Genomic DNA, 15,196 nt, shown 5'->3' with positions numbered 1-15,196 from the left:
CTTACGGTAACTCTCTCCTTCATCGACTTTTACAGAAGACAGATTTAGACATGAACGCAGCGTCAGATGTCATTCAGGACACTATCGCAGCATTAAACAAGAAGCGTTCAAACAGCAAAGAAGAATTCAAGGCAATTTTCGAAACAATATCCAGAATGGCTGCCAGTGTCGACGTGCAGATTCGAACTCCTCATCTCACCCAAAGACAAACACATCGTACTCACTTCAGGACAGATGACACGACATCTTACTACTGAAGAACTGTCTACATTCCGTTGATAGAGTCGGTCGTAGGAGACCTTAAAATGAGTCTTGCGCCGGAAGTTTTAAACGTATACGGACTCAACATTCTATTGCCAACACGTACAACTGACAAAACTCTGAGCAACACCTCCGCGTTCTAAAACTACCGGACTTTACAAAACTATCGGAACTGAAGAAACAATGCTGTTTTCCCTCCTTAGTTCTGAATTTGAAATCTGTACTTCTAAATGGAAGAGAATTAAAGAGGAAGATCAAACTATCACGAACTGCGTTGGAAGCCTTGGCCACCAGTGACGAAGATCTTCGCGTGACTATTCGAAAACTGCTGTGCATACTTGTAGCCCTGCATTCGAGTGTGGCCAGTGCAGAACGATCTTAATCCACATTGCACCGACTGAAAACGTGGTTGCGATCTCGTTCTGGCGAAAAGCGGCTGAATGGAAAAAATGAAAATGAAACTTTTGAGTTTTACGTCCCATGGTTATGCGGGCTAGGCTAAAGGAAACGGTGCTGATGAGTAATGAATGGAATGGTGGAATGGGAAAAGTAGGAGGACTAGCACTTTTGAATGTCACAGGAACATTGTCGTAGATCGCAACAATATTATATAGACAGATACGCCTTGGGTGGTATTCACCAAAAAGCGCGTTTTGCGTTTTAACTTGTCGTAAGTTCTTTTGTCCTTTTGTCTAATTCATTTTACTAAAATACAGAAACATTATGAGCGTTCTAAGAAATGTTTAACCTGATATTTTTCTAGCGAAATATTTAATAAAGCATAGCCACGACCAGGCCTGTAGACAGAATATCGTTTTGGGGAAGGGGGCATTATGGTGAAAATTCCGTAGCAATTATATCTTTTACCCTCTTTTCCTGAATCCGTTTTACCTTTCTTTTTTTGGGGGGGGGTAATTTATGGAAATATATTCCACTCCACAACAAAGAGCCCCCCCAAGACGTTTGGTTTAATCCGCCAGTGATTTCTTCAGGACAAATGAGTTATGCAATGTTGTCAAGTTATTAATGAAATGTTTATCTATGACTTATAAATGAAATGCGTGAGTAGTCTTTGAGATAATAATAATAATAATAATAATAATAATAATAATAATAATAATAATAATAATAATAATAATAATAATAATAATAATAATAATAATAATAACTCCCAATAATAAACGACTCCTCGTACTCTTTTCAGGACAAATGAGGTATGCCATATTGTCAGATTAATGAAATATGAACAAAATCGCATGTTTTTTTTTAAAAAAGAAAATCATCCGAAAAAACTCACCCCTAAAGGTAAACTACACCCTCTCGATTTTTCTCAGAGAAATGACTTATACCACAGTATATGGTTTTAATGAAATATTGATTTATGAAATATAAACAAAATCGTTAGAGTCGTTTTGAAAAAATAGCAAATTTTGATTTTCACCCTTCAATGAACTATCCTTATTTTTAGAAGAAGGAAGAAAATAATAACAATAATGAAAAACTGAAGGCTTACATGAAAACCGTAAGTTTAAAATTTGGTTTCGATACATTAAACAGTAAGGCTTACAGGCGAATATACATCAGGACGAACGGAGCAACAGACGGACAGATGTTGAAAAGTAAATTTTTCGGTATGTTTGGGCATTGAAACGTGTAAATCCAATGAAATTTCGAATTCGATATTTTTAATGATCACTATACTTTCTTCTCTCATTCGTTGCTCGAACGTAAAAACTGATACAATTGTTTTGCCAAAGTTTTACTCAAGTATAAACCCCAAATTTTATGGCCTATAACTCAGGACTCAAACGCCTGCACATCATAATGTTACATAAGCTTGCATATTAGGTGAAGGTCTACCAGCATGCCAAATTTGATTCTAATCGGAGTTTAGTTGATGTTTTTGCCTTTTTTGAAAATGTGACCCAAAAATTCATGGCCCATTACTCGGGAACTAAACGCCAGTGTACTTGTATGGTATTAAATATACTTGTACAGCAACCTATGGGTGAAACTTGAAGCATACATAGAAGTAATGCTAGAGTATTATTAAAAAAAAAAAAAAAAAAAAAAAAACACGTGATGAGATTATCAAAATGGCACCTTGGTACAGAAACAATAACTTAAACTGAAGTCAGCGACACATGATGGTCTTCCTGACATTACAAATGGAATGAAATCACTTTTAGAAGAGTGTGTGATCACGACGAATAGCGGTTTAGGGCGTGTCATTTTTGAGGGTGAAACATACTTTTTGCAATTTTTCATGATGAGGGGTCTTAAAAGTATGTTTTTTGGTATTAGAAATTCAAATCTGTACTTAGTTTTGCAATTAAATAAATTCTAGCTAGGTAAATCAAGATTTGAATATAGCACAAGAGCAGTTTTCGGAATTTTATACTGAAATACTTTCGAAAATGCCATGCAATGCTATAAAATAAATTATTTTTCCGTATGAAACATTTTATTAATCATCAAACATATTAATAAAGCTAGAGGTACAGTAAGAAAGAGTATATAACCAATACTTTGAGAAAACATTCAATAAAATTTCTGCATATATAGACGTACGTACTGAAATACTGTATTTAGACTTTATATTACTGCGTTGCAGTTACTAAGAACAGAAAGCATTATTTTTATTACGTACTATTATATTTTATCATTGTTTTAGTAAAAACATGTAACATTCTCCATGTTTTAAGTGTGTAGCTTCTGTTACAAATCTTGAGAAACACATCTTTAACTGATTTTAAAAGTACCTTAGTCAACCACATTGACAAACTACTAATTTTCAATTATAATGAATTATTTTTTAACTGCTGCATCATACAGTTCATACACTTCTTACTTAGGCCTACTACTATAGTATTACCATATATATGCTACATTTGTGTTACATTTTGTGACAAAGCTGTCCTTATTTTACTTAATACAAATGTATTCAAGAAACAGCAACAAGTAAGCAATACTATTAACGCACAAGTTATTCACAAAACAAGATTCATTATGTCCTGTTTTGATTCATTTTCGGACATCATCTGTGGACTTGCTTCTTGAACTATCATGTAACCCTCACGTTTCTCATGCGTATAAACTTTAGCTGCTACCTTTGTAACTTGTTTCATTACACCTTTCTATAGATTGAGCGTGATTTGGCCACTGTGGTACTTTCATCGGAACGTCTACAAATTTCTTTACTACTATTGTTGAAATTTTGCATGTCAAGGGAGGTTCATAAACACCTTTAGACCAGTCGATCATCTCTAGCACGAACGAGGCGTTGGGGTCCAAAGCAGGTGTTTTCCTCGGACGTACAGAGAGATTTCCTTCTACTGCCTCAATTCTCAAGTTAAGTATCTTTTGAAGTACAGCATCCACAACAATCTTCTACATATTAAGTCACTGCAGTTGAAATAAGATGTGGCGTGGCCCTTTTTCCCAGCAATGCTTGACTTTCATGTTGAACCAGCAGAGTAATAGACACTAACAATGTATTTCACTATCCGCGTAAGATTTATGAGATATTTGACGTTAAGTTCATGTTTAAAAACCCCAAAACGACGCAGTCTATTTGCTGTAGTCAACCATCTTGAATGACTGACTAGACCAATTTCAAGAAGCGCCAGATCCCATGGAGGTTTTCCAGTGAGAATGACCTGTGTAATCTGATATCCGTATGCTTGATCTGTAGATAAATCTTGTACGATATTTTCACTCAGCGCAATAAGCTGCTCTTCCATTGGGAGTTTTTGCTATGAAGGATCGATTTCAAGTTCAGTAACTGCGTCTAGCATATCTCCAATAGTACCTTTCCACTGATTGCTTGACAAAATTATGCCATCCAGTGTTGTGATTAAGTGTCGCAAAGGTAACCCGCTGGTGTGAAGAGCACACACTAACCGATTTAGCTTACAACCGAGTTTGACTTCTACCCAATGCATAGTACGACGTTCCCAACCAGTGTTGACGCTAGCAGAATCACCTCCAATTGCTTGTAAGATTTTATCAATGCTCTTCTAAAATCTTAAAGATTATCAGCAAAAATTTCATCTTGCTTTTTATTGTCACAATCTTTCTGAGGAGTGAAATGATAAAGATAGCGTCCACTTGGCTCGCTGATAACAGAATAGTGCTGTTCTCATATAATCCCAGGGAACTGGCGATTTGAATTTTCTGCTACCAACATAACGTTCGTAATATCTTCAGGGCCGCCAAAGAAGATGCAGTCGATTATACCTTGCTGACAGAACTCATCAAATTCTTGGCCCGTGGATTTCATTATTTTTTCTTGTGCTCTCTTCAATTTATTGTGATCAATCACAAGCCTTTGGTCTTTGTCGGTCATCAAGCCAACATCCATAAGGGCGGCAGTAGATATGGCAGCTATGGCACGCAAGCCGACACTATACTAAATGCTCTGCATGGCAACATAGCTTAATGACGGGAAGTTCAGAGGGTAACAATTCTCTGCCGGTTCCAATCAAATTACTCCTATGTGTAAATATATTACGTTTTGTTTCTGTCTTAGAAGTCAATGTAAAGAAACATCAAGAAACCACGATGTTAATATAAAGACTAGTTGAAAACGTTTACACACTCAAATTTGAAGTTCTCAATCTTATACCCTTGGAGTTATTATATAATAAATGTGAAAACTTTAGAACCCGTTTAAAATTGAAAATGTATCTAATTTAATGATTGTAGAATATAAATTTGACATAATATTAAAACTGTAATACAGCAATGTGCAAATAGATAAAACTAATCTTAACAAGCATGTATTTCTGCTCAATAAATGAAATGCAACGCTGGCGCCATCTATGAGTAACAAAAGTAAATTTGTAAAAGAAAGAACGAAAATGACAAAACTTTGAACTGATATTTACCTAGCAAAACAACATTATATCGAATTTGTAAATATATGTTTCGAAATACAATGTCAGGTATCAACTTTTTAGCACCCCTCATTTTAGGATTTTGATAATTGAAAAAATTGACACGCCCTAGCGGTACATGCTCTGCGACATTCTCCCATGCTGCTCACAGGGTTGGTAAGGAGTTGTTGTGGTATGGAGTTCTGTTCCTCTAACAGCGTTGTTGATAACTGCTGGATGATCCTTGGTGCATCTGCACCTACTGCAAGACGTCTTCCTATAGATTCTACAGTCCTCAATGGGATTCAAGTCAGAAGAAAGGACTCGTCGGTCCTGTCGTTAAATACCCTCTAGTTCCAAAAGCTCTACCATCGATGTGGTCGTATATTATCATTCATGAAGATATTGTTGGGGCCGACTGTACCTCTGAAAAGACGCAAAGACGCACGTGGGGAAAGGGTATAGTGTTACAGTAACATTGACAGGTGAATGTATCGCGTTCAGTAATTTGGAGGTCGGTATGTCCATGTAACATTATACCTCCCCACATAAGAACATCTGGACCAACAAAACGATCATGTTCGATGATATTCCTGAATTCATTGCGTATTCTCACCTTCTTGGGACCACAGAAAACGGTACTGCCGATGTCAACAAAACAAAACGTAGTGGTCATCGAGAAAAGAGACCACTCCCATGCAGTTGATATACTACTGTAAAGGTGAAATTGGGCGCCTTACAGTCCTGTTAAATTTATTTGTAATTTCACCCTCTGTTTGCCATCGGTCCCTTCTTGCCTGTTGCATAATGTGGCAGTCGCCCCTGCTGTAATTGACTGTGGTCGACCACCACTTCTCTTTTGTAGGGTGACCAGATTCTGATAAACGAAAAGTAGGACATAAATATAATAGTATATGATAGTTTACTGCGTCGGTGATAAGCATGTTCATATTACATTTAACGTTAACCTTAAGTTAATCATTCATTATTGTTAAAAAGAAAAGTACCGAATGAAAGTATTGACGGAATTCAACATAACTCCAAATGCTTTGATGAGTGACAAAGTGGTTTATTTTTATGAACGTACAGTGAAATTTCGTGTAGGGCTAAGTAGTTTTTTTTTTTTTTCGATTTTCGGAGCGTGGGGTTATTTTAAGAAATGAGGAAAAATTTAGACCGAAACGAGGGAACTTTAGTTGGTTAGCATCACTGTCGTAACTTGAACTAGATATCTTTCCTATCTTACCGATATCTCAACAAGCCCTTCTCAGTAAAAACAATGTATTGCAAAACAATAGTTTGTTGATTGTTCTTTAGAGGAGTGTTAAAAAACACAGCGGTTCATCATTCAGGAAAAGGGTGCCTGTGATTCAAATGTGAATAAAAAATGAAACATTAAAATATTGGTAAGAAGTTAACTCAGGACATTTCGCAGGACATTTTTTTAAAAAAAAGGACATTTCTCGATTTTCTAGGTGTCTTCGCAACACGCAGGACAACTCTGAAAAACAGCACTGTACTGCCAAAATCAGTAGGTCTGGTCACCGTACTCTTTTGCCCAGCATTATCAGTGGTTTGGAACGCTTCCCATGCACGTGAAACAATGCTATGGGCAATACCAAACATTTCCTTCTTCAAGTTACTTGATGATTCTTCCCCGTATGAAGTCACCCAAATTTCGTTTCCAGGCCATGCTGTTATAAACAACCCCAATGCACCTTAACAGCTCTCTGACTGACACACACTGTCTCGTTCCTTTTAGAGTATAAGCAAATTAGGGTTGGAGATGAAAAAAAAAATATTAGAAAGCAAATTTTCATTTTAACACATTCTATGGACTCCCATGATACTCCACAGAAATATCCTCAAAAATCCCACATGGCAACCACCTGAAATGACGTCATCAATACGACGGCCACGCAACTACGACTAATTACGCTTATGCGGTAATATCTCATCACAGAACTGAGATACAAACTTCGTTCTGTTGCCAAATTAAAGATAAAGTATAATTTAAGTGATTTCAGCTAATATCGTTCTTACGTGTTGCCGCCATTTTGAAATATGGCGGTTATTATCTTAAAAATTAATTTTCTTTATTTCATTTTATTTCTTTCATAGTAGATTATTATGAAACTATCAGATATACGGAAAAACACCTCGAAATAAACGTTATAGAGTAGAGTCTCACCTTTCTAAAGATATCAATATTATTCCTGTATCTTAACAATTAAGCGAACTACTACATTTTCTGTAGCGCAAGGTGTTGAAATTTCAGTACTTCAGTACTTAGATTAAGCTAATCATGTGAGAATATTTTCACAGTTAAAGGCGGAAAAACGTTTGGAAAACAAAGTTTCAACATTTTTTTAAACCGCTGAGATTCCTGAGAAAATCATCAAAAATAACACATAGGCAACTATCTAAAATGACGTCATCAATATGGCGGCCATGCGAACACATTCATTTATGCTTATATGATGATATCACAGAACTGAGATACGAACGTCATTTTGGTACATGATTCAAATGATTTCAGTTAATATCGTTTTTGTGTGTTAACACCATTTTTAAAAAATTTTGTTTGATTGTTTGATAATATCATAATGTAAAATGCAGACTTTTTGCCATTAGGGATATCAATATTGCATTAAAATAATAAAAATATTTTGTATGTAGGTATCTGGTAGTTTCATATTATTCTGATTTGAAACAAATAAAATGAAACAGAGTAAATTAATTTTTGAGATAATACCCGGCATATTTAAAAATGTCGATAACACATAAAAACGATATTAACTGAAGTCAATTAAATTGTGCTTTATCTTTAATTTGGCACCAGAATGAAGTTTGTATCTTAGTTCTGTGATGAGATATTACAGCATAAGTAGTCGCAGTTGCGTGGCCGCCATATTGATGACGTCGTTTCAGGTGGTTGCCCACGTGGGATTTTTGGGAATATTTCTGTAGAGTGTCACGGGAGTCCATAGAATGTGTTAAAATAAAAATTTACTTTCTAATATTTTTTCCCGTTTCGAGCCAATTTTGGTTTAATTTTCCTATGCTATTATTCAACTGCTTCGTGCTGAGAGAGCAAACTCATTCGGCGCTATGGTCACGCTGACGTCACGTCCTTCAACGTCTTGCTCCACTTGTACATTTAGGAGAACTATGGTAACATGCTACCAGGCTTTTAATTGTTTCCACCGATTACGCAATATTTTGTTACTTTATCTATCTCGTCCTTAAGTTTTGCACACCAGTGTATTATATTACGGGATGTCAATTTATATAATTAGAAGGAAGCGATTTGTTTTGTCTTTATTCATTGTTATATATAATTGAGGAGTTTGGTGTAATAAGGGCGTAAGTCTCAAATTTGCAGTTGGAGAAAAGCGATGTTGAAAATTTAAGTAGTTTTTTTTTTCTTACATATAACAATGTAATATGCAGCATATTATTTCGATGTTGAATTGAAATGTTACCAGGAGGCTAAACAAGCATGTCAAAAGCCACAAATGCGTTTGATGCAAAAAGAGCGCAAACTTGCTTACACCTTTATTACATCAAACTCCTCAATTATAGGATTATTAATGATCGAAATTACCTCAAAAGGTGAAAAGTATCCTACCCGTATAGAAAACAAAGAAAAGTTTATAATACAGTATACAATAGCTGACATTACATTAATAAAATAAATAATTTGTTTGATGTTAAATTTTCCTCAGTTGATGCCCATTAACCCTGCCTCCCCACAGTATTCGTGGCTAACTTGGATGTCAAAACGTATTATTCAGATTCTTTGTTAGACTTAGTAAGATGTGACTGCTAGGTCATTTTAATAATTATTGTATATTTATTATTTGACGTCATTCTATGCTAGATAACGCTGCAGTTTCTTTTCTTTATTATGCATGTGTGGTGAGTTTCAAATAATGTAAAAACATCAGTATGAATACTTCTCAATTTGCTCATTTCTCATGTCATAAGCCACGAAAAACAGCTGGTGACGCTGTTGTTTTAATTCAACATTGAAATTTCGCCAATATTTCTTTAATATTACGTATATCATCAATAGTATATCAATAATTTTCATACGTTAAAATAAATTTACTTCTGAAAATATTTGACTTACTAAAATGAGGTCTCAGTGATTTTTAAATTTCAAATAATGGAAATAAAAATTTAAGCTTCGTTACGGTCAAGTACCTAATAGGGCCCATACACGGTCCACGGTTTGTGCAAACATCATGTTTGTGCAAACCGTGTTTGCGCAAATACTCGGCCATACATGATTCAATTGTTTGCACAAACTTCAGTTCAATTTTGAGTTTGATCGCGTAAGCATGTCCACTGAAGCAGCTTGTTTAGCGATAGTAATCGCTTGTGCTTTGGAAGCGGAAATACCCGCGAAACCAAAAAGAAAGAAGAGGGTGTGGATGAAAGAGTGTTTCAAGAAACGATCTAAGTTTAGTCATCAAAATTTAATAGCCGAGCTTGAGATAAGTTCGGCTGTGGACTATAAAAATTATTTACGAATGGACTCAACTACATTTGGTGAAATACTGGAAATGGTTACACCTCTTATTCGAAAACAGGATACAAATATGAAAGATGCGATATCTCCTAAGCAGAGATTGTTTGCCACTTTGCGTTATCTTGTGTGCGGAAACACGTACGATGACTTAAAATTTGAAACAGCCATTGCACCCCAGACGCTTGGACAAATTATTATAGAAACATGTGAGGCTATCATCAGAGTTCTCAAAGACTACATTAAGGTACGTAACTTATATTTCTACTTGTATAATATATACATAATTTATGGAAGTTCAAAGGAATACGGTAGTTGAACAACACACTCTTATGTAAAATACTGAGAAACATACTATCAACTATCGCTTCAAAGCATTCATGTTATTTTCTCTGTGTGAAAAAAAGAAACATATGCACATTAGATGTATTGTTTATTACTTGTAATATCACGAATTGCAGAGTATTCCGTTGCTCATGTAGAGTTACTGTTATTTTCTGCATCAACCTGAGGAGAATACTTCTCGCTTCGTTCTCTCGCAGGCAAAAGAGCCTGCGTCTCCTTTCTAGGCGGTGAAGGTTCAGATGAATATGACGATGCTTCAGTCGAAGGGGAAGGGACATTGTAAAAGGATGGTGAAGGTTGACGTGAGCACGGTGAAGATTGACGTGAATGTGGTAGTTGATCAGAGTAACGTTGAGGTCGACTGAAATGTGCGTAAGGGTGTGTTGCTAACGGTGGAGGATAAGAGGTTGGATGCATTGCCGCATTAATGGACACTGAGTGTCTATGAAGTGTTCCTAGCCGTGCTTCAAACAGAATATCATCTATGGCTTTTTTGGCATACAATTTCTGATCTGGTTGCAGTTTTTCAAATTCCAGAGCCCAAGTTTTGGCGATTATCTCCGATTCGGAATTTGAACTTTGAAGATGTTCACAGGCCATCTCTAACAATTGACTCTTTTTAGCCTCTTTATCTTCATTTAATGATTTCCTTTTCCGAGCCGCACGTAGTATGGACGTAGACTGCTGTGTTAAGGGTAAGGACTTTCCGCTTGCATCCTGAAACAAGAAATGAAACAAAAATTACTATGAATGATTTGATTTGATGAAAGGACGTATATCTAAGCAAACGATGAAAGTAATCGAAACAAAAGTTACACAACGTAATAATGAGTAACACTATGTAACTATTTTTTTTTTAATATCACGTAGACGTATATATCCCTAAGTTCGCAACATTGTACTACTAAATTGCAGCGGTTAAGTATGTTTGGTAGTGTTTTTAACTATGCAACAATTGATATACAATGTCATTTATACACACACACACACACACACACACACACACACACACATATATATATATATATATATATATATATATATATATATATATATATATATATATATATCGGGTATTGCAAAATAAGTGTTACAACTCTTGGGAGGTGACTCCTGCCACTGAGACAAGAAAAAAAGTTCTCTTCAACTTTCTGCTATCGGACATAGTTTCAAATCTACAAGGTGCCGAAAGCGTGGGAAATGACTTTCGGACGCCAATAGTTCGAAACCTATCCAACATAAAGAGGGCGGGTAAAAATTTCACTGAAGAAGTCATACCTGCTCTATTGAATTTTGCATGTTTCACAATCCTACCGTGCACGCGCAAGGGATTCCCCAAAGGAACGTACGGAGTCCCGGATAATCTACCAAATGAAACTTGGTCTAAATGGATATGAATTGATAGGCTTTCTACCAGGTAACAATAATTCGTTTGTCTTAAGTCGATATCTGGAACAAATACAAAATGGCGGACACCTTCATGCCCGTTGTGTGTGGTTGCATAATCGCCAGGTACGGATGCTGGCCAACAGTGACGTTCTGAGTATTAATTATAGCGAATTTGTACTCAAATGCTCTAGAAAGACATCTGGAGTGTCGGTAGAGCATAACAGATGAAGCAGGGTCATTCACATGTGTGGAAACACTTAACGAAAAATGCCCAGAAATGCACTCATACTCACTTGTCAGTAAACTTGAGTTCAAAGCGTCGGAAATGTAAGAATTAGCGTCAAGAACATGAAAGCCATTGCCAATTCACCAATAATATTCCTTCAAGCCGATGCAATATGATGGGCACGGTTGCATACTAATAAGGATGAAACAACTGAGGCCAAGTTCAAATTGTGCAATTGGACGCAGTAAGAAACTGGGTAAACTAAATGAATGTCACTAGTGGGATCGCATGATCGATATTGAAATGTGGCTAATGTGTGTGTTGATATCAACATGTAGCTAATGAACAAATGTCAACATGTCCCACTACTGCTGGGACATCGTCCCACGTGCGAAAAATAGAAAAATAACTACTCGGGTCTTGAATCTGAGGCCGTGGGCTCCCAGTGGGATTGGAAACTGCGACCACGCGAGCAAAAGCGAGCGCTCTAGCCCTGAGGTTCGAAGGAGCCTCACTTTCTCTGTATTCATTTCTTTAAGGAGTACCCACTTTGTTTGGCAAGCCCTCTTGTACAGCCTCCCGACATACTTGTGTGTTTCATTTTGTTACTCCTACTGCACAGTTGTAAACAATCAGAGCTTTAAGACGTTTCTTACTATTTCTCATGTCGTTTTATTTTCCATATGTATGGTGTTCAAGCTGTAGTGTTAAATGTGCCAAATCGGTTCATTTTCGTCTTTGTCTTGGCATGTGCACTGTGTGTAAGATACGAATTTCTGGAGGTATTTTCCTATTTTTCGAGTACGTCATATGTCTCAGAAGACGTGAGACATGATACAAGTTTGTTATTTTCACGCTCTATCAGAATTTGAACCATGCATTAAGAGATTTCTTTTCATATGTGTCGACTGTGGAACAATGTCCCAAACAAAGAGGGACATTGATACAATCGTGTTCTAGTTAAGTTCTACCAAAAAAAGCACCAGATGTAATAGCAGAATGTACAATTATTTTCCTAGTTTTCGCACGTGAGGCGGTGTCCCAGGAGTAGTGCGACATGTTGACATTTGTCCATTAGCTACATGTTGATATCAACACACACATTAGCCACATTTCAATATCGATCATGCGATCCCACTAGTGACATTCATTTAGTTTACCCAGTTTCTTACTGCATCCAATTGCACAATTTGAACTTGGCCTCAGTTGTTTCATCCTTATTAGTATGCAACCGTGCCCATCATATTGCATCGGCTTGAAGGAATATTATTGGTGAATTGGCAATGGCTTTCATGTTCTTGACGCTAATCCTTACATTTCCGACGCTTTGAACTCAAGTTTACTGACAAGTGAGTATGAGTGCATTTCTGGGCATTTTTCGTTAAGTGTTTCCACACATGTGAATGACCCTGCTTCATCTGTTATGCTCTACCGACACTCCAGATGTCTTTCTAGAGCATTTGAGTACAAATTCGCTATAATTAATACTCAGAACGTCACTGTTGGCCAGCATCCGTACCTGGCGATTATGCAACCACACACAACGGGCATGAAGGTGTCCGCCATTTTGTATTTGTTCCAGATATCGACTTAAGACAAACGAATTATTGTTACCTGGTAGAAAGCCTATCAATTCATATCCATTTAGACCAAGTTTCATTTGGTAGATTATCCGGGACTCCGTACGTTCCTTTGGGGAATCCCTTGCGCGTGCACGGTAGGATTGTAAAACATGCAAAATTCAATAGAGCAGGTATGACTTCTTCAGTGAAATTTTTACCCGCCCTCTTTATGTTGGATAGGTTCCGAACTATTGGCGTCCGAAAGTCATTTCCCACGCTTTCGGCACCTTGTAGATCTGAAACTATGTCCGATAACAGAAAGTTGAAGAGAACTTTTTTCTTGTCAAAGTGGCAGGAGTCACTTCCCAAGAGTTGTAACACTTATTTTGCAACACTCGATATATATATATATATATATATATATATATATATATATATATATATATATATATATATATATATATATATATATATATATATATATATATATATATATATATAGGGTGGTCCTTATTTATATGGAGAAAAATACATTTAGGAATTTCCTTGGACTCTCCCCCTAAAATGATTCTATATGGGTCCAAATTAAGCCAGGAGAAAAATTAGATCCATTGAGTAGACTAATATTAAATGGTGCCCCAAACGACCTAAAGTTTTCAATGTGCTTATAATACATAGTATATGGGGAAAAGCTGGAATAAACTCTTGTAATTTAGAAACGGCTTAAGGGAATGGAAATATATCTTGGATAATGGAACTAGAGAAGGAGACCAACGTAATCTTGTATAACATTATCATGGCGGCCGTCTTGAAGTCCGCCATCTTGAATTCTGGTCAAAACTTTTAAATAGGAAGAGGGCCATGTGACATATCGTTTTGGGGTAGCATTTCACCAGAAACACAAATCTGATATTATTTTTAAGTTACCTATATGCTTCGATGTAATGTTATTTTATTGTAGTTATGGAACACAGATTTGTAAGAATTTTGGAAGTATTTTACATAAACTGAAAGAAACTGCTTGTTTCGCTATGAACTACAAATAAGTTTTTCCATCAAGATGATTCAAAGACCATTATGAGGAAAAAGAAAAATTATAACTTGGAAGAAATTGAAATATCCCTTACTTATGTAGAGAGTAAAGTAGCTTTATGGTAAGGAGAGCAGCTCTTTGGTAAATTACACGGGTCAGTCTGTTGACATGGACCTGCTCAGTGAGGTGTGTGTTATCACGCTGATCGAATTGTTGCTGTTTGTCGATTGTTGTGCGTGGTGATGTAAGTAAAATGGCTTCATCGTATTCAAATAGTTTTCAGCTCCGATCACAGGATAATATATATTTGGTTGGCTATTTATCAAACCAAATTGTTGGAAGCAAACTACCTTCAAACAGACAAGTTCTTTTTGTGTTATTCTATAACCTACGAAATGTTAAGCTGAACTTACGTGAAAGTGCTAAGCTGGTTATTTAAGAAACTGCTGTGTTTTGGCGCAAAGCCCGTATTCCCATTCATGATGAACAGCATTGTGTTTCAAAATTAGAAAAGTTACACCAAGTTTGGAGAAACCTTCAAAAACACCAAAAACGTGCCTCAGAGACACAACAAGGCCATGTAACAAAGTTTGTAGATGCGCTTGACGATCTGTTTGATATTGTGCATGCGGAAGCGTTATCTTTGATTCCCCTTGAAGAAGACAGATTATTTTTACAGTTGCAAAGACAGAAAGGAAGACCTTGATGCATGATGGGAACCGATAGAAAAGTATCGCGAATGGAGAAGAGTGCAGCACATAGACTTCAGATATTTGAAGAACGCAGAAAAAGGGCTTATACGGAGGTGGAACAAGGTAATATATTTTTCATTCCTCTTGCTACATAAGCTACTTGCTATGAAGAGCCTTTTGTATTTTGTTAACTTAAACACAGCGGCATAGTCATAGGGTGGGGAGGTGGTATGAAGTTCATACACAGAGGCAAAATATCGTACCTTAAAATGGAGTA

At 36.4% G+C, this 15,196-nt stretch overlaps 1 protein-coding gene across 1 annotated transcript in view; it reads right to left on the bottom strand.

Annotated features, from left to right (window-relative positions):
* Window positions 1-9,154: 9,154 nt before the first annotated feature.
* LOC145678029 (uncharacterized) overlaps window positions 9,155-15,196 on the bottom strand; it is a 30,029-nt gene continuing 23,987 nt past the window's right edge. Inside the window, exon 2 of the mRNA XM_081748207.1 lies at window positions 9,155-10,734. Within this exon, the coding sequence (XP_081604333.1) occupies window positions 10,147-10,734 (588 nt within the window). The 3' untranslated portion in view covers window positions 9,155-10,146. The remainder of the gene's footprint in view (window positions 10,735-15,196) is intronic.

The sequence above is a fragment of the Thermobia domestica genome, chromosome 2 (genome assembly GCF_964235325.1).
Source record: "Thermobia domestica chromosome 2, izTheDome1.hap1.1, whole genome shotgun sequence".
NCBI lineage: Eukaryota > Metazoa > Arthropoda > Insecta > Zygentoma > Lepismatidae > Thermobia > Thermobia domestica.
The sequence above is the reverse complement of the archived record's forward strand: the minus strand, read 5'-3'. Positions and strand labels throughout refer to the sequence as shown.